This window comes from Phalacrocorax aristotelis, chromosome 15 (genome assembly GCF_949628215.1).
Source record: "Phalacrocorax aristotelis chromosome 15, bGulAri2.1, whole genome shotgun sequence".
NCBI classification, from domain to species: Eukaryota; Metazoa; Chordata; class Aves; order Suliformes; family Phalacrocoracidae; genus Phalacrocorax; species Phalacrocorax aristotelis.
Genome location: NC_134290.1, coordinates 9,275,377 through 9,295,116, shown reverse-complemented (window position 1 = coordinate 9,295,116; position 19,740 = coordinate 9,275,377). Strand labels below are relative to the sequence as shown.

Sequence of the window (19,740 nt, the reverse complement as noted above, 5' to 3'; positions counted from 1 at the left end):
CATACATGCATAATCATCACAGCATTGCTATTACTAAGAACCTTCACAAAGCATTCAATAGCAGTCAGTCCAAACTGCAAGAACTGCCGATTGTGGGCAGCGTTTAGTTGCTAGAGTTCTGCAATGGTACAGTCAGACCAGAGCTTACCTCAGGCCTATGACACTACACTGTCACTTAGAGGGGAAATTCTGTGGTGAGGTGGGACTTGCAAATGCCATCAAGCCTCTCACCCTCTTGCGTAACATTATGGAAAGGTTACTGCTGTCAGTATAAATAAAAAACAAATGACATGGAGCAGTCCAGTTGCATTTGTACCTTTGATAGAGACAGAACGGCTAAGTAAGCTACAGTAACTGACAGGCAGGTCTTTCACGACAAGCAGTGCTAGCTGTAGGCTCTGAGGACAGTTCCCAGCAACTTCTCAGTAACAGCTCAATTCTACAGTCCATAGTGGTGGAGAGGAGTTCAGTAGCCGAGGAAAAAACCAAAATATTAACAAATGAATGGATTATTCAGCCAAGTTTACTATTATTCGCACTAACCTGGCGATTTAAGATATTTACATCTGAATTATTATTAGACATGACATCAGCAGAGTCTGGGATCTACTACAAAAAATTAGCATGGGACCCAAAAAGCCAGCAGGCAATAATTCTGTACACTTAACATTCATATTTCTGCACGCACACTGTTTTATACTGGCATATAAATTACAGATATGCATCACTGACATGCTGTGCTAAGAATTGCCCCAAAACCTCAAACTACAATTTGATGATTCAACAGGAAGACTCAAGGCAAACAGAGGAAGTAGGGAAGATTAAATACTAAGTTTAATCTGATCTACTTAATACACAGAATTTGGGATCTTACTACCATCAAACTGTGGCACCTAGGATATGCTGCTTCTGTAATTTGCACTAATAAGACACAGGGAAGTTAGAGTGATGCCTTCATAGCCATCAGAGAATTTTCCCACCCAGAAAGGATATCCCAGGAGATCTCATAAAGGTCCTTGAGAAAAAGGCAAACAAGTGGTTAAAAATGGATGCTGAGACAGGGCGGTAGTCTCTGACAAAAATAGCTAGGGATAAACGGTAAATCTTTGTTTCCATTGCCACTCCAAGAAAACACATCTCTGCCCAACTCCTAGCTCGCAGCTGAACCCTGCCCTCACTTCACCTCAGTCTCCTTCACACTTTCTTCAACTTGGCCCTACGTTTTAAGCTTTCTTCACACAGAAAGAGGAGTCAAATTCTTCCTTAATTTTTTTTTTAAAATGCTGAAGAATCTGCACTGCACATTCATTATGTGGTGGGGCAATGCAGGACAGACAATAAAACCCATGAGATCTTTTTCTACACAAGGATCTTATGGTAACCCCAGAAATGCTTTCTATGCCAGGGCATTCATTCCTGTCCTTGTTTTTACCTAATGGAAATATTTAAAAAAATTGTACTCTAAATAAAAAGACATTGTATCAAAATAACAGTAAGATAATTCTTCAGCTTAATGATGCACACAAGTAATTCAAACCTAAAATCAGATCTCTGTTACAGCGATCGTAGATCTGGTAGACATACAAATATCATTCTGGTTATATTTGAAGGCTACATACATACCCTTTAAATAAAGAATATAACACAAACAACGTATCACCAGCTTTCTACTGCCTTTTCAAACAAAGGCTAGTGTTTCAAGGCAAAGTTTCCCACTTCTCTTAGTAGGTGTATGTCAAATCAGTTATCAAAAATGACCCATGCTCTGTTACCTTGATCCAAATATAAAAGGTATACAACATAATTATTTTTTAAAAAAGAATTTAAACTAACACAACTTAAGTCCCTTTTAAAAGGGTGAAATGATACATCAGCAGAAGCATTTATGGTTTTGAATTTAGGAAGGGCAGCCAAGTCACATGGCACATGACCAGCAGAACACGTAATTGCTGGGTGATCAGTGGCATTATGTGACTACTTCTGTTGCTGCCTACCACCACTGAGGGGAACAACTGAACTGTTAGCTTTCTAAAGACAAGGCCCTGAATAGTGCAAGAGAACTGCATGGAAATCTCACAAGCTAGTTTTTTACTTAGCATGACTGTAGTTGTTGAAGTTATGGAAAGATAAGCTACAAATATGTTGTTAAAGACCTAATTTTTTTTTTTAACCACTAGCAAAACATAATAGATTAGAAACTGCCAACCATTTTACCTTGGTACTGCAAAGATCTTACTCTAGTATGCAAAACCACGTGTGAAGACCTTGTCTACAGAAGATACTCAATGAAAAGAAAGCTAGAGCATAAATTTACATTACCTTGACCAAGGAAATAGTAGAAGAGTTTTGAGTATAAGCAGAAGTTGCAAGTTATGAACCAAAAGCAAAGAGGCATCTTACCAGAACTCGATCGCCAATTTTGAGCTCCCTTTCTCCTTTCTTTAGTGATCCAGCTTCAGAAAGATTTGATATAGATTCACTTGCAGTTTTTGAAAGATTGCTAATCTGAGGCGTTGAATGTTCCTTAGCAGCAAGCGGTGAAGTTTTTTGTGGAATCCCTGAAGGGGGGAGTGCAGCGGCAGATGAAGACACCATACTAGCAGTTGATGTGGAAGTTGGTGATGTAGCTCTAGAAGCATGAGCTGTCTGTGTACCATTGGCTTCATCTTCCACCAGCACTTTTCTTGTCAGTTTTGATGGTCTTGTAAATATTCCCCTCAAGGGTTCACACTGGAAATAGCGAACTCCAGCCACAGAGCCATCATTCTTACCAATTGGTTCATCTAGTACAATTCCTGCCCACTGTCCTGGAGCAAACTGCGTTTCACCGAGGAACTGAATAAAGCCAGGTTTATTTCCATTGACCCAAACACGCTCCCCAACTCTGAAATCATCCACAAATTCTTCATGTGCATCTGCAGTGGTTGTGCTCGAGGCCTTTTCACTGGAAGCGGCTTTTTCTGGGGGAGCTGGAATCAAGCACAGTGCAAAAGCAACAGGAATCAAATACACTAATACTCCAGAGAGCATCATGACTTAGTTTCAATGTAAAAAGCATTTGGAAATATATGATTTCTAGAAGGAAGAGCACAGTTCCAAATTTTCTTAACTTATGAAAACACTGTAATCTCTGGAATACAAAATCAAAATCTAAGGGCAAAAATTCAAAATCTAAGGACAGAGACATTGAGTGCATTTAATGTAGGTTTTGGTAAAAATCTCGTAAAGATTGCAAAACTTGCCTCAAAAACTACCCTATCATCTTTATCATGACAAGGTTTCTTCAAGGAAAACTACCTGATCACATCGAATTAGTAACTTCAGATTTTTTGCATATTATGCACATTTTTTTTAGATAAGAAATACAAGCAAAAATACCTTGGTGTAAATAGTAAAAATAGTGTATACTCATAGTTTTCAAAGTACTTTTTGCTAGAAGATGAATATGGGAAAAATTAAGATATTTAAATATTCCTTACCAGCTGCAACAGATGCAGGTGTTTTTAGCAATGTACTCCCATGCTTGATGGTCTTTGAAGGAGCCTTAAGTCCACTTGGTTTTAACATACTCATCTTTTTGCAATACCAGTGTTACTCCTCTTTGTCTGTAGCAACTATCTTTTTCCAAACATGGATAAAATATATTATTTGAGTTTTTCCAACTCTGGAATAAACCTGTATATAAAATATTAGACATGGAACAAAAATCAGTATTTTAACTCCTGCAGAAGAAATTTCTATATATACACGGTCTGTGTACGAAATGCATGATAAAAGATGCTTTACAATAACAACCAGAAGCATTTCCCAGGATAGCATTTCCATCTCATCTTTTGAAGGGCATTTCCTATTAAAAGTCACCGAGTCTGAACACAGAACATCAAAATAACTCACTTTGCTGAATACTGCTGTATTCATCTTGAGCTTTAAACTAAAAGGCTATTTTAAGAAAGAAAAACAAACCCCTTAACAGCATTACTAACATTACACATAGATATAACCACTCCGTGCACCCTACTGTTTTCAGTCACATTTTTCAAGTGTTGCAATACCCCAGCAAAAACAACTTGAGACTAGAGAACTAACTGCAAGAGAAATCAAGAAAACCACAAATTTCAGGATAAAAGGAATAAAGTTTTTAAGAGAGATTGGAACTGAAAAATGAAGACTGATCAACAGAGTTAGATGATGACAAAGAAAAAGCAAACATCCACCTCAGCTGAATGTGATCTTTCAGATCACAAGACACACTGGCTCGCAGTCCCCAGCACAGTGCCCCAGCTTCGCTCCTCTGGAAAGAGGAGGAGGGACTCTTCCCTACGTTGCTAGGATAGAGCGCTGCTCTGCCTTGGAAGCAGCTATAAGCTTTTCAGGGAACTATTTCATGAGGTTTTTGCCACAGAAGGCATCTTCCTTCTGATTACAAAGCTTTAGAAAGCCTCTTTATCTGTAATGAAAAATCTATTTTTCTTTCTATAACGTGAAATCAAAGCCAAACTGTAACATGACTGTCTCCCCATCATCTTCAAAAGCATTAACTGTTCTGCGTGAACACAGGTTGGATATTTGCTAAGCTTTTAAGGCACTGACAGAACAGCTATGCCCACAAAAAAAAAAAAAAATCATGCATCTAAACAAACACCTGTGGCGGGGGGGAAGGAAACGTAGACATGTAGCAATAGACTGTTTGCTCAACTGTGCTCAGAACATGACAAACAAGAACTGTAAAGCAGGTCTCAGTCCTGCCGTTTACTCAGCTTTTGGGCATCAAGGGGTACACACGCACAGGCAGAAAGCTGGCCAGTTGCAGGCTTCCCAAAACCATTACCAGCAGCGCCCAGGCGCATACTGGGTGTGCAGTACATTTAAAGGCAAAACAAACACTAGTGAAGGAGAGACTGCTACACTACAGAAAGGAAGACTAAAGAGACAAGCCAACCATGTCTTTTACCTACCAGCATAAGTTTCACCCCTCATGTGTTATTAATAGCCAGCACGTTGGTGCTCCTAAAAATCAACTGACTGGAGGGGAAGGAGGGGAAGTATCAGGCACACTGCTTTATGAACCTAAATAACAAAGTGAAACATTTCTTCTGCTATTTCAAGATCGGCCATGCTAATTTCAAGTCATTTTCTAAGAAGGCTACAAGAGTGTTATAATTCAAAAAAAGCATTAATTACCACCTTGGCTGTATGGTGTTTGTCTACAGTTTAAGTTAAGCTCCATGAAAACTCAGAAGCAGCACTGTAGATTGCTGAACATTTTTTCTAGCATTGCCAGAAGTATGTCACCCACCCATCTGCAGAGTTATGACTACTGAAGAGAAAAATGTCTCCATTGTTTCTGCAAGATGTATGCCAGTTTACTGTTAATTTTTAAGCAGGAGCTCTCTAAAATCAAAGCAGGAGGGTAGGCATGAAAAATGATTAAGCTGTGAAAGAACTGAGAAGCATACAGTTATATAAAAGAGCAACTGGAAGATCGCATAAGATGTCACTTTGGAGACACCAGGAACACTGGGGTTTTTTCCCCCTCTCCTAGTACATACCTGCCCTCCCTGCTAAATCCGAGTGCATTGTAGTTTTTCATATTTTGTTTTAGAAATCTTTTAAAACTGCACTTTGCTCTTACATGCCAAGGACTTGAAAAGCCTTCCTTTTCTCTCTCATACACATGCTATCTACCTATTCTTCCTCACACTATAGGCCCTATTTCTTCCACTGCCAGGACCTCCATGCATGCCTCAATTACTTTCCTCAATCCATCAAAATACATGCAACAGAAAAACTGTACATAATAAAGCATGATTTGGTACAAATACAGAAATGTGGGAAGTATCAAGGTCAGTTCTTTTTAGTTCACAGTCTTCTCTGTCAGCACCAAACACCAAATTTATGGAAATTCAACAACCTCATTTGGGTCAAAGGCAAGTCCCCCTTAAGAAAGACTGGCTCCTAAAACCAGGAAGCCAGAAGCTGTCTTACAGTATTCCACCATTCATCTCCATATACTACTACTTTTTTTGCCCTCAAAGAGCATTCCAGCAGCACACAGGTAGTAACCACATAAGCTAAGTATATTAAAAGAAAACAAACGCTAAATTACCCCCCAAAATTACACTTTGCCAGTTTCAAATAATTATTTATTAATAGATGTTTAACAAACCTCTGCTCAACAGAAAGCTAAAATGTTCCAATATTGCATTTCTTGGCTCAGGATACTCATTCATATTTTAATTTTGCTCTCCACAGTCATGGGTTATATATTTGCTGTGTCATTTGCTTTTCTCAATATACAGGCCTTCAACTAGGCCAGAAGTAACACAATCCCTTGTGCCCTGGTTTCAGAGCTGTGAAATTGTAGCTTAATTTTAAAAACTGCCAAAATATAGGCAACGTATTTTGCTAAATTACTGCCTTATTGCAATAGTGAAAATGCAACTTTCTGTCTTAGAAAGAGACAGGACCTTCATATAGCAGCGTTTCCTAATAGAATTCATAAAACACTGAAAGCACGTAAATTTGCATCAGTAATTTTAAGCATTACGCACTTCAGTGTTTCCTAAGAGGCTCCAGATGTTAATTTTAGTTCTTGTAAGAGAGAGCAGCTTGGCACTTGTCTCGATTTGTTCCCTTCCCTTCCTTGAATCTACCTCAGCTCTCCTGAAAAAGAATCTTTATAACCAAAAGACAATAACATTAAGTTTCTCAAAAGCTCATAACAGGAACCTAAGGAAATGCCCCAAAACAGTCTGATAATATATACTATTTAAGTGTTCAGAAAGCCACAAGTTCTCATAAAATATTTTAAACACAAGCTTTACACTTGTGCCATTACTGGGAAATACATTATTTCTTACAATATGAAAATGCATTTCATTCTTGAATGAATTGCAATTTTTGTGTGTGTTAGCTACTAGAAATTTTCAAATGCAGACATGAACCCCTGCATTGGCCCTTTTAGCTGATTAATAATATTCTTATTCTTCTTACTTAACTTTTACAGACCTTGAAGTAGTAGCACACAGATCAAAGCAATCCATGAGCAACAAGTTGAGAACCATTGGTTTAAGAAAAGAAATCCTACTAATCTGATAATAGATATTAATTCTTTTGGCAAGTTGAGATTAAAAATAAATAAATAATATTTAACCACATAACTCTGAATTAGAAAAGGAGAATATTTTGCAACTGTCAAAAAATAATTCCTATAATAAAAGAAAACAGCTGTCCACCACTGTGTGTTTCAAGACTGTTTTCAACAACTAGTACTCCAAAAAGAACTAAAACACAATTACATAAGAAAACAGGGATAAAAGTTAAAGCCTCAGCTCACTCCACTTAACCCTGTAGTCATGACAAGAAGGTAACAGTACCAATAGTTCTTTAAGCTTAGTTGATATCTGATAAGCATGCTGTCATCACCACACCCTCCTTCCTCAGGACAGGTAGTGACAACATCAAAAGTAAAACGTTTCATCTGATAAAACATTAGAAACAATGACTTGACAATTTAAGGAAGAAACAACTCGGGACTATGGTGGAACAGATGCAGTGTTTCCATGGAGAAAAGCAAGTTGTCTGTCCATTTGGTACGGAAACAAAGAGGACATTCCAGAATAGAGCAGCATAATGTTTGAATTGACTCAAACCAGACTGCATAATCTCCATCTTCTGCATGCAGACACATGCAGTCTGACTGTGCAGAGTACTTTGAGGCTGGAACACTACTTTTATGGGTTATTTGTATAATAAAGTGAAACAATTTCATTGATGACCACCCGCTATCAGTCCTGCACGAGTTCTTCAAAACATTTAGTATTAAAAAGATTACTATTAAACTTGACTTAACACCATTAAGAGACTAAATATGCCTTTCAATGCAAACACATTTCTAAACTCAAAAAAAGATCACTTCAATTTGTTAATTCTCCTAAGCATACCAGTGCTTTGCAAAATACGTATAAACATTAAGACTAACAGACACAGAGTAAATATTCTTAAAGGATTGCGTAGAATAGGTAACTCTGCTGAGAACCTCACAGGGATCTGTAACCAGAGAAGATCATATGCAATCCCTGTGGCAGTCAACTAGTAGGTATCTCGAAAACAAATTCTGACCATACCATGAAGAAAATGTAACATGTACAAAATAAATCAGAAAATCCCTTCTGTAGAAAAGTGATATGGAAAATATCCACAAAGACCACCGCGATCCAGTAACTTTACTTTCCTGAGAGAAAAACAAACTCACCACATGAAGCACTACGCTTGAAATAACAGCCTGAACGGCATTTCTTAAATATCTGTTTCATACTCTTGATGTTCATAAACACTACTGCCAAGCTTTCAGAAGCTCATGAATCATTCCTCAAATATCCTGACAATGGTTTAGAGAAAATAACTTGGAATTTTGAACCTGGAAAGTTTTCTCTTCTGGTCCATGAGTTACTCCAAGAGCTCAGACCCTGCAGAGTTACAAATGCATACAACTCCTAAAATTACTGCAATCTTAAAACTTTGAAGCATATAAGCATCTTCTGTATGATTCAGATGTAATTCTTATTATAGCTCTGAAAGTTGTATTTGTGGTCTCCTGGGCTGGTATTACATTTCTGTAAGAAGCGAGTGTGTGTGTATAGATATATGTATTTCCAAAAGCACTTACAATAATGCTCTTACTTGAATTTATAGGCTTTTGAAATTTATACACAATTTAAAAATACAACCACATTTTGGCTTTGAACAAAATAAATGCCTTCACATTGCACTGCTATTTGCTTCTTGCTACCTTTTTAGGTAGCCTCTTTATTTTTCTCTGTGCAAGAATGTGCCAAATCACAGAAACCAACTTCTGGAAGGTTCAGATAGGAATGAGATTAATTCATCCACAGCAGGTCCACAAACTGACCAGAATGGGACATACCCAACAACATCCTTACTGAAGCAATTCTGGATGAGGCAGACATAGCAGAGGGATAAGTTGCAGAAAGGAGACAGCCTCACACACCCTCCCTAAACAGCATTTCCTATTGCCACCATCTTGTTTTGTTTCCAAGGAGAAATACAAGAATGTTCCCCCACTACCAGTGATTATGCAGCCAGATTTCTCATGTTTTGGAAAACTGCAATGTCAGCAGACCCGGAGTATGAGAGACGAGCCATGTCCTGGAACAACAGTCTTCCTGACCATGATGCCTCCTCTGATACGTTCTGGGTCTACTGGAGATACTTCATACTGGGCAACCAAAAAGACTGAATGGCCATTTCGCAAGTGTTGGATTACATTTATAATTAAATAATTCCACAGCACACAATACCATTTGTAAACGTTACAGTAAGCTTCAAAATCAGTTCTGTAACAACTACAATTAGTTAAACTAAAAAGATGGATTTGGAAGCCTTCAAGCATTAACTGTTCAGAACTTCTCTTGTAATGATGTAGCACACTTCATGTATCTAGCCATTTACTACTGTGCTGGTTTTGGCTGGAGTAGAGTTAATTTTCTCAATAGCTAGTGTGAGGCTCTGTTTTGGATTTGTGCTGGAAACCCTGTTGATAACACAGGGATATTTTAGTTCCTGCTGAGCAGGGCTTACACAGAGCCAAGGCCCCTTCTGCCCCTCACCCCACCCCACCAGAGAAGGGCTGGGGGAACACAAGGGTTTGTGAAGGGACATGGCTGGGACAGCTGACCCCAACTGACCCCAGGGATGTCCCACACCATATGACATCATGCTCAGCATATAGAGCTGGGAGAAGGAGGAGGAAGAGGGGGGCATTCGGAGCGATGGCATTTTGTCTTCCCAAGTCACCGTTACATGTGATGGAGCCCTGCGCTCCTGGAGATGGCTGAGCACCCACCTGCCTGTGGGAAGGAGTGAATGAATTCCCTGCTTTGCTTTACTTGCATGCATGGCTTTTGCTTTACCTATTAAACTGTCTTTATCTCAACCCATGAGTTTCCTTGCTTTTACCCTTCTGATTCTCTCCCCCAACCTACCAGGGGGGAGTAAGCGAGCGGCTGTACGGCGCTTAGTTGCTAGCTGGGGTTAAACCATGACAACTACTTAAATAAACCATTTTGGAGCTATGAATTCACATCAAGGTCTCTTTGCATTTAGCCCCTGAAGCCACTTACTGAAACGGTAAATGAACTTCTCTCTAAACCTAATGCTCATGACTCAATGCAAATTCAGCACATTTTGTCAGCTCCAAAGCATTTATTGAATGAGTAGCAAGTTCGGACTGAAACAAGCCAGAAAGCACAGTAGGCATTTGATAACAAAGCAAGTCACAAACAGCAAATTTTTACAGTACTGATGTAGCAGCCTCTGTAGTCATTGCTAAACCAAACTGATTATCTGAATATTGCTCAAGAATTTAACTGTACTGTTCAGTGATTAGACTATGGGATTACAGAGGCACCTTCAGGTACCATTTAGGTTGAAATGAAGAGAATTTAAGAAAGAATTTATATATAAAACAGAATTAAGAATTTAAGATTTCAATAGAATAAGGGTTGACATTTGGGAGTCTACATCTGATTACTCATTCAACACATAGCAATTAGAAGGGAGCATTTAAAAACACGACTTCAGTTTTATTTTGTCTCCCAGAAACCATAGATTTTGATGTCAATTAATCAAGTAATATGACGATCTGAATATATTCTTCAGGTACATCACTACCATAAGAAAAGACACCAAAATAATATGCATCACTTAATTCAATGTTTATCATGCTAAGTGCCATCCGATCATATTTATTTGGGTTACTGGATGCTCTGCTTACTGCCAGCATCACAATATATGGGCTGGTACATGTCCATCAAACCAGTATTAAGTACCTCACTTTTAAAGGTGGAAAAAATTCGGCATTTAACTCATCTGATCAGGTGGAAAAAAATAAAAGGAGTCCAGAGCCTTCTCTCAGATCTGCTGTTTGCAGATACTGGTATAGGAAATAAAAATTTAATAAGAAAATAAGAAAGAATGTCCCCTACTTTATATAGGATCATTCTTCTTATGACGTTGTACTTCGGCTCATTCCAACCCAGTCCAATACAACCCTCACATGAATTCTTGAGAGGTATACCCTGCACAAAGGCAAACGCTCATCCTACATGAACCACAACGCCTCAGTTTCTCATACCATGTTCATAACAGAAATATGAATTTTATAAGGGACATATTCTTGAGGAAGTGCATCTCTGTTTATTTTAATGAGGCATAACTATTAAATTAACAGAATTAAAGCAATCCTTTGCTCTTCTGAAGTACCTCCAAAGTCACTACCAGAATTACTTCAGGAAATTGCTGTTGCATGCAAGTTTTAGTACATTTTTAGTCTAACTTGAAATACAATTTACTTTTGCTACCATAAAAATACAAAACCAAAAGCTTGAATAAATTGGGAATTATGCCCACTGGTATGACACAGCTCTTTTGACAGTGTCATTGATTTGATGAATGTAACCTGAAACAAAGAGTGGCTGACAAATTAGTCAAACTGAATCATATCTATATGATCGCTAGCAGAGGTCCTGAAAAATCTTTCAACTCTATTTTAGAGGGCATTGGTTTAGATAAACATTACTTAGTCTGAAGCAACTAGTATGTTCTGTGAAACAAAGACACCCAGAGGATATTCAAAACAGTCCCAACACTAACGCAAACACTATGCCTTGTCATCACTCATCCCACTATCAAGCACCATCACACCACACTATAAGGACATCCCCATAAATAGCTACTGGTTTTCCGTACCTTCAGAGAGTGAATCTCTGTTTCCTTAAGAACTCAGAAGACACTCCTACTTTCTTGCACACATAGAGGGGAGTGGAGAACAACAAAATTTGTTGTTTGGGAATCAATCCAAACACCCCACAATGCTGCCCCTCATTAAGGACATGGATAATCTAGAGCTTAACCAGCAACATTAGATCTGTTTCTTAACCAAGACAGAGAGTAGGCACTATATTTCTGTATCATGGAGATTACTTGAACTGTTTTCCATATGAGTTCACTGATCCATACCATGTTCAGGACCAAAGACTTTTAGATTATCTTTCAACATCAGCGCTTTTATGACAGCTAGGCCTGCATACAAATATGTATTTCTCCTTTGATTTTGAACCTGATGAGTAATTTCAAATAAAAAGACAGGACATTTCTAAAAACAAATATTATATTCTTATATGTTTCACAGAAGTAGGCCAACCAGTAGGAGTGAGACTTGTGTTCTGAGTCTTGAGTTTCTCCCACTTACTTTAGATCAGACCAACTAATTTCTGAAGCAAAATGGAAAAATCAAAGTATTGCCACCAATACACTTGGTAGCAGCAGATTATCAGTAGGTTATCAGTATGCTTGGAGATAATATACAATTTTAATATAATATAGTTAGGAAGGCAGCCATTATGAAACGCAAATCCACTGGAAATTAGAGGGTTTTAGTGACATTGCTGAGTTGGTAAGTAAGACATGCAAGATGACACATGGCTGGTTTTCTACCTTGGAAAGTGCAGAACTTTCCACTGCAAACTGGATAAACAGGATTCTCTCTGTATATGTTTGGGAAAGGAAAAAGGCAGGGTAAATTCCTATAGCTAAGAAACTGTACTAAGAGCAAGATGAATCAGATCAAAGATAATAAGAAGCTTAGGACCTCAAACCATCAGCTAGATATTGCAGCAATGCTATGAGAAAGATAATTCATTAGAGCTTCTGCTCTGCTTATGGATTTTAATTGTGCATCAAGGGCATTTTAAGTCACCTCATCCTATCATTCTGTAACTTGCTATGCTCATTCAGATTCCTAAATGCCTTGAGATTCTCACTGAAAAAAAATAATGCTGAAACACAAAAAACCAAACTACTGAATATGAAGCACAAATAAGACCGGATGCCTGTAATGGTAAAAAATTATTTTGTGCGAACAATATCGTATTTTTTTCTCAATCTATGTTGCTATTTCTAAACACAGTCTGTTCACTTTTTTTAAAAAAGCTTCCATCTTTAAGTAATAAGGAAGAGCTGATAGCTGTGAAAAAGCTTTAAAAAAAAAATCATTGAAAACTTGATGCGAACTCCAACACTTCAGGTTGCCACTGTACACATTATAAATATGTCACTGCTATAGTCTATTAAAAGATCAGAAAGCACATGATCCTCCTAAGCATGCATCATTCTCTACAGAATGAGTCAAGGATTGAGAAGTAGAGAAAGTTTTCACCCAAGAAAGTAAATAATTGCCACCTCTTCTGGTAAGCCCACTATCAATACTTACTACTTCTGTTTCATTTTTCCAAGGGAGTTCTTGTCCTTCCCAAAAGCCCTCCATTTTGATAACAAGAAGAGTAATTTGTTTGGCTGTCTGCACTGACTTCTGATGACGATAATGCACTTCAGCCACTTCAGTAAGTACATTCAGTCCACAATAACAATTATGATTTTGGAACAGTAGAGCATCAAGTTTAAGTTGTTGGGAATCTAAAGTTTAAATTAGAGAAGAAAAATATCATCTCCTGTCAGCCTCAAAACCAAATGCATCGAAACAAAGACACAGGGCTTCTCCCTAATACAGCCACAACTGAAGCAGCTGAAACAAAGATGCTGCTTTTTATAATAAGAATTTAATTTTGATAGACTTGGGTGAAACTGTAACTGTTTCACACACTTTGAAAACATGAAGTCAGCAACCCCTTTTTAGCTCTCCATGTTCTTAGCCTTTTAAATTAGCACCATGACTGCTATACGGCTGGCATAGAATAAAGAAGAAGTACAAATACAGAACTTTTATAAATGTTGCTGTGATTGAGTGGATGCCACTGCCAAGCACAGAAGCAGAATGAAACTGTCAGATAAGCTAACTCTATCAAATACTGAGTTTCTCTCTTTGCCTTGCAATTTCCCCTCAAAACAAGATAAAAATATAGACAGCGAGAGTATAAAGATCAGGAAAACTGAGCAGCTTTTACTGCTGTTTCTCCTTGAAACAGTAGAGTGAACACGTCTTATAAATTAAAATAATGTATGGTACTATTTGACCAAGAGTCTTCTGTCTGAGTTTGTACAAACGATGCAACGGATCTAGGTGGAAGGCAGTTAGGCAGGTGCTAAGGTAGAAACTTGTACAGTCTGTTCTTAGATACGTCTTCTCAATTTTTTCCAGCCATTTGGAGGCCAGGAGCTAGATACCAGACTCGTGAGTATTTCTAAGGGTCAGTTGTACTACTGTAAGTCATGCAAGTGCAACATCACTCTGCAAAAATAAATAGATGTAAAGGACAGGCACCTGGACAAGCACAGACATATCAGTAGATGTTTGAAGTCATCAGGGACCATGCTGCTGACAGAGCTGGCTTCAGTTTCGCTGGTCAAGAAGAACGAAATGGTTACTCCAGCAGAAATTGGCATCTAGCTGAGGGCAGCTGAGATTACAGCTAATGCAGTATATAATTGCCTTTCATTAAATAACAAAACACCATCCATCTGAGGCATTTCTGAACATGCCAGTCCAATAAGGATTCCAGTGCATTACTTCTCATACGTGCCAGCAGAGCCAGTAGTCCCTAAGGAATGCCAAAAGATTAAACAAGAGCTACATTCATTCATGGTCATCATGTTCAAACACTAGAGAACTTGCATTCAACATACAGAGTTAACATTTGACCTGAATGTTTTAGAGAGAGAGAAAGAAAAGCAGTTTTGAAAAATCATATTGGCAAGACAGATCGCTCTATTTCTTTCGAAGGAAGACCTATTTTGAAATATTCTCAGTCATTCCCAAGAAAAACTTTAACAGGGCCACAAGGATAAAGCGAGGAACACTAAAGGAAATTATCCAATCTGCCCAAGCTAAGCAAGTAAAGGCTGTCCTGGATATTTACATTCAGAAGATGATAAACAAACACAGCCTATACCTCAGACAGGAAATCCACAGGAGCTCTAGAAAGTCACAGCAATCCACATGTACAAGCACCGCTCCTTCCTACAGTATAATCACACATGGAGAGAGGTTGTTTATTTCCTACAGTATTCCCCACGATGAGATAAGAGACAGCTGTTTTTTGTGCCCCTTACTAGAAAGTTGAGATCTTCTCTTTAAAAGAAACCATTCAAATTACAAAAAACTTTTTTTTTTTTGCCAAATAAAATCTCCCTCTTGATCACTGAAGATACACACATTTGACATTGTGTTTCCCAGCTTTTTTGCTTCAGCCAACACCCCCCTCTCCCTTCCACACACACAAAGCTTTAGTGCACTTTCGCACAGACAGAAAATCTTCCAGCATATGTAAGGACTGGACGAGAGGAGAACCCTAAAATCTCACAGGTTTAAACCAAGAACTAAGAATCCTCTGCTCATTTTTTCAGTCATTCTATGTTCAGTATGTAAATGAAGAAGTCTTGTCGGTACCTGAAGAGTTATACATTCCTTAGAATAAGATACAGTGCTGTTAAGGACAGGGGAGTTATTCACTTTTCCTCCACAGTATCAAATTTGCTCTCTTGTTACATGTTGTAGCAGGTGCACACAGACACACACTTAAGAAAAATAACTCTCTGACGTGGCTAGTTTCAGAACTATATACATATTTCTGTTCTTTAACTAAAATTCTTTGCAAAGCAGCAGGCATAAAGGCATTTCCTCTTTTGTACCTCTTTTATTTCTTCTTCCTGCATATTAATAGAGATATCACATGTTTTAAAATCTTTCTGCTCAAAGATCTCAAAGCAACCTGTGAACTTCCATAAAACCCTACCCACTCAGCACACCGGGTAAGCAGGTGAAGGGGTGGGAGGCGTGAGGAAAGAGTCTTCATTTCACAGTCATATTTTTAATCATGAACATATACAGTCACAAATGAAATTTCCTTCCCCATACTACGGTTTAGAAGAGATTTTCTTGTGATGTCAACTTTTGGGTGGGTTTTTTTCATTATCTAAAACACATACGCAAAGATGTTATAATGAAAAGAAAACTAACTCCTGATTTTTATGCAGCAGGAGCTACATTTACACGCGAGTAACAGCAACAATTACCTTGTGCCCCATGACAGCTGAGGCACAGAGAACACTGAATCGCCTCAGGTAGCAGCACTAGTGATTTAGCGGAAAGCAGGAGGGGCCTAGAGCACAGCCTTTGCCTGCGGATCCCACAGGTCTAACGCTGGCTATAAACGTGGCACGAAACTCTGGCTGAGCCACCTGGAACTGTGGGGCAAAATATGAGCAGCTCACCTGCAAATCAGTAGCTCTGAAAACACAGGCACGGGGAGCAGACATAAAATTAAAAAAAAAAATAATTTTTAAAAAAGCCAAAGTGAATTATAAGCCGAATCATTAATAGGCAAGATATCAGCATCTAAGTGTGGGATGCTGAGGACTGCAGGACAGCATTTACCATGAAACACTCAGACCCCTTCCCTCCAGAATCACCCACTCAAGCCACCAACAGCTCGGCACAGCACTGCATCTCCGGAGGGTAAGACTCGAGCAGAGAGCGCATTCGAGACCCTCACGTCCCTGCCCGCTGCTCACGAACCACGCAGGCACCCAAGGGCTCTGCGCGGTGGGAGACGAGACCGGGGAGCCCCCCGCCCACCCGGGACGCCGCGCCCCGCAGCCTGCCTCTCCGTACTGCCCCGGGAGCACGGCGGGCAGCCGGCCCCGTCGCACCGGGGGGCACGGCGGCGGCGGGGGAAGCCATACAGGAGCGGAATGAGCCCGGCAAGCCCGGGCACACGGCTCGGGAACCAGCCAAACCGGCTGCTGTCACCGCGGCCCCGGCAGGCCGGCAGGGAAGCGCAGGCACGTGTGGCGGACGGTAACAGCTCCCCGGGGGGGGGTGGTGTGGTGAACGCCCGCCCCGGCTCCCGGGGCCTCGCCCCACCCAGCCCAGCATCGCCCCTCCGGCGCTGCCCACCGCCCGGCGCCCCGCAGCCACCGGCGCCCCCCGTCCCCTCACACCCACCCCTGACCGCCGGCCGCGCCGCCTCCCTTCCTCACCGCCCGGCGCGGGCCCCAGCGCGGCGCCCGGACGGGAAGCGGAGGCCCCAGGGCGGGAGGCGACCGGCGGCTCCCCCCCGCCCTCAGACAGCGGCGCCATCGCCCTCCCCGCGCCGGCCTCAACGGCGGCCTCACCGCTGCCACCTTCGGCTCCGCGCCGCCGCCTTCCCCGGCCGCAGCTCCTGCCGCCGCCGCCTCCTCCCCCTCCTCCCCCTCTGCAGCGGCGGCGGCGCCTCCCGGCTCGCAGGGGGCGGGGCGGGCGGACAACGTCTGCGCCCGGCCGGGCCCGCGGCATCGCGAGGCGGGGACTGCAGCGGCGGCGGCGCCTCCCTGCGCGCCCCTGCCCCGCGGTCTCCCTTCGCCCCCTCCTCGCCTCCTTTTCCCTTTGTCTCCCCCTGCTTTGTTCGCCCCGGGGCGGCCCGCGGGGGGTGTCCGCCGCCGCCGGGCTGAGGGGGAACCGGCTCTCCCCGGTCTCAGCCTGGCTCCCGGGCGGCCCGCGCGGTGCGGGGAGCGGGGGCCAGGCCCCGGGGGAGCCGCCCGTCCCCGCAGCCTGCGGGGAGTCCCCGGAGCGCGGGCTGGGCTCGTCCCCGGGCCCCGGCAGCGCTGACCCCTGGGGGAAGGCGCTGCGGCAGCAGCCGGGCGTAAAGGGGAGGGGGTGAAGGTCTGGGGGTAGGAAGTATATACCTCTTAATGGATGAGTAACTTTACCCTCTGCTGCTTTTCTCCATTTTCCTTTTGTCCCGACGCCCAGAAATTTATCATTCCTTCTCTAAAGTACTGAATATTTTAATTTTCATTGTGTTTGTGAAGCAATACATTGGAACCCGGTGTTACCCACTGCTGAAGTTTAAACAGGCATAGCAGTAGCTCCCACACCATCGTTTTAACACCAGTATTCAAGGCCAAATCAAACTGCACTACTTCACTTTACCTCTTACACATAGGCAACAGAACCCAGCAAGAGCTGGCCCGTAACTGCTGAATTCATCACAAAGCAAACCTCAGCCTGCAGTCTCATAGATCATTTACTTTCTGCATGATGCTAGTCAAACAAAAGGGTGATGAGAAAGCAGTTCCGTTGCTGGAGACGGATTGCAATTTGTGTTTCATTCTGGCTTCATTCTTTGGCATTAATCCAGCATGGTAAAGCACAAAATGGTGTGACGCAGTCTCCCGAATAATAGGTTTCAACTAGATCAGCATTTAGCAACGTTTGTTAGAATTTCACTTCCTAAATGTTAAATAGAATCTCTTACCATTGCCATTAGATTTTAAAACAGATACTCAAATCCATGTACAGCCACCCTTCTTTCTGCCTGCGAAATCTGATAAAAAGTGTGCTGAATAAGGACTTTAGGATTTTAATATTAGATTGTATTTAGAAGCACAGAGGCAGCAAATGATTGCTTAAAACACAAGATTGACCCTGTAGCTCCTGGCTATGGAAATAATCCTTACCACAGAAATTGCAATTAGTGTAAAAACTAGAGAGTCTAACTGTACAGAACATTTGCCCAAAACGTCTGTTGGCCAGAGAGCTAAGGTTGCGAACCTTTGTGCTTGTTTCCAGTGTCATAGATTTGAGCTTTCAGTATTGATCTGATGCCCATATAGAACGTGTATCATTTTCCGTCATTTTTCCTTCATTAATTTGATTTTTTGGTCTCATGGCTTTTACCATGTAGGCAGACCTCAAGAGTATCCAGTTCAATGCACAACATTAAAAGTTTTCATAAGCAATATTAAGACTGATGCGTCTAGTACAGAGCGCAGCAACTGCAAGTCAGCGTACTCCTGAAGACAGCAACTAAGAGTTGCAGCTTTGTACTCTTGTAATAAAGTGCAAGCAGTAAATAACAGTGGTGAAATAACAGGTGAAATACGGTTCAAATGTGTAAGTAGCTTTCCTTACTCCCTTGCAAGGTTAAGCTCCCCTGCTTTGTTACTAAAGAATTGAGAATGAGGTCACATAGATCAAAAGCTTCTACCTCTAAAGTGAACGTGCCATTGGCTTTTCATGTGATTTCCTAGTGAACAGAACCACAGCTTCAAGATCAAAGTAATCTGGTAGGCAACAAGAGAGTTAGCTATCCATCATTCAACCAGTATCAATCTTCAAACCTTGAAAAAATAGCTTTAGGGCAACTGTAACTTAAATTCATCCCAATCAGAACCGGGCGACTTCGCTTCTGTGTACCAGTGTATGCTTCGATGGAGATGCATGCGGACTGTGACAACAACCTCTAGTATGTTCACATCCAATTTGTAGCAATCACTATAAAAAAAAAGCTGCTGGTACTAAAAATCACAGTACTTTAAAGGACTAAATATGATTGAAAGCCAGAATATCTTTGATTCCAGTACTAGTGGCTCTCTTTTCTGAACTGCACGATCAGATCAGTCAACATGTAATATATATACACTTTCGTAACTCTATGAGAACAGGAATTGCTGGATGCTCCGGGCACATTCAGGATGCTGACGTAACTAGTGGCATCCTGGCCACAAGTATAAGGCCTGCTTTAGAATTAAAATTGTTTGCTTCAATATGGTGGGAACAGCAGTTGAAATGGTTTCTGCCCTTTCTCAGATTTGTGAGGGGTCCAAAATTACTGAAGCTTTCAGAATAGCTGAAATGTTGTTCTTTAAGATCTGCATTTAAGGATATCCTGGCTCAAGAGATCCATTTTTATACTCAGTGGGACACATCCACGCAAATAGGAA

The 19,740-nt window shown here is 41.0% G+C and overlaps 1 protein-coding gene across 12 annotated transcripts in view; it reads right to left on the bottom strand.

Annotated features, from left to right (window-relative positions):
• CLIP1 (CAP-Gly domain containing linker protein 1) overlaps positions 1–17,273 on the bottom strand; it is a 73,370-nt gene extending 56,097 nt beyond the window's left edge. For 10 of the 12 annotated variants that reach the window (XR_012663258.1, XM_075110687.1, XM_075110696.1 and 7 more), the window contains exons 1-3: positions 17,152–17,273; positions 3,480–3,675; positions 2,401–2,969 (exon numbers count right to left, since the gene is read on the bottom strand). Coding sequence is in view for 11 of the 12 variants with exons in the window: in XM_075110687.1 (XP_074966788.1) it covers positions 2,401–2,969; positions 3,480–3,573 (663 nt within the window). In the remaining variant the exon portion in view is untranslated. Of the gene's footprint in view, positions 1–2,400; positions 2,970–3,479; positions 3,676–14,299; positions 14,375–17,151 lie in introns of those variants that run through there. The other 2 variants (XM_075110689.1, XM_075110688.1) reach the window with 2 other exon arrangements.
• Between the last annotated feature and the right edge of the window lie 2,467 nt (positions 17,274–19,740).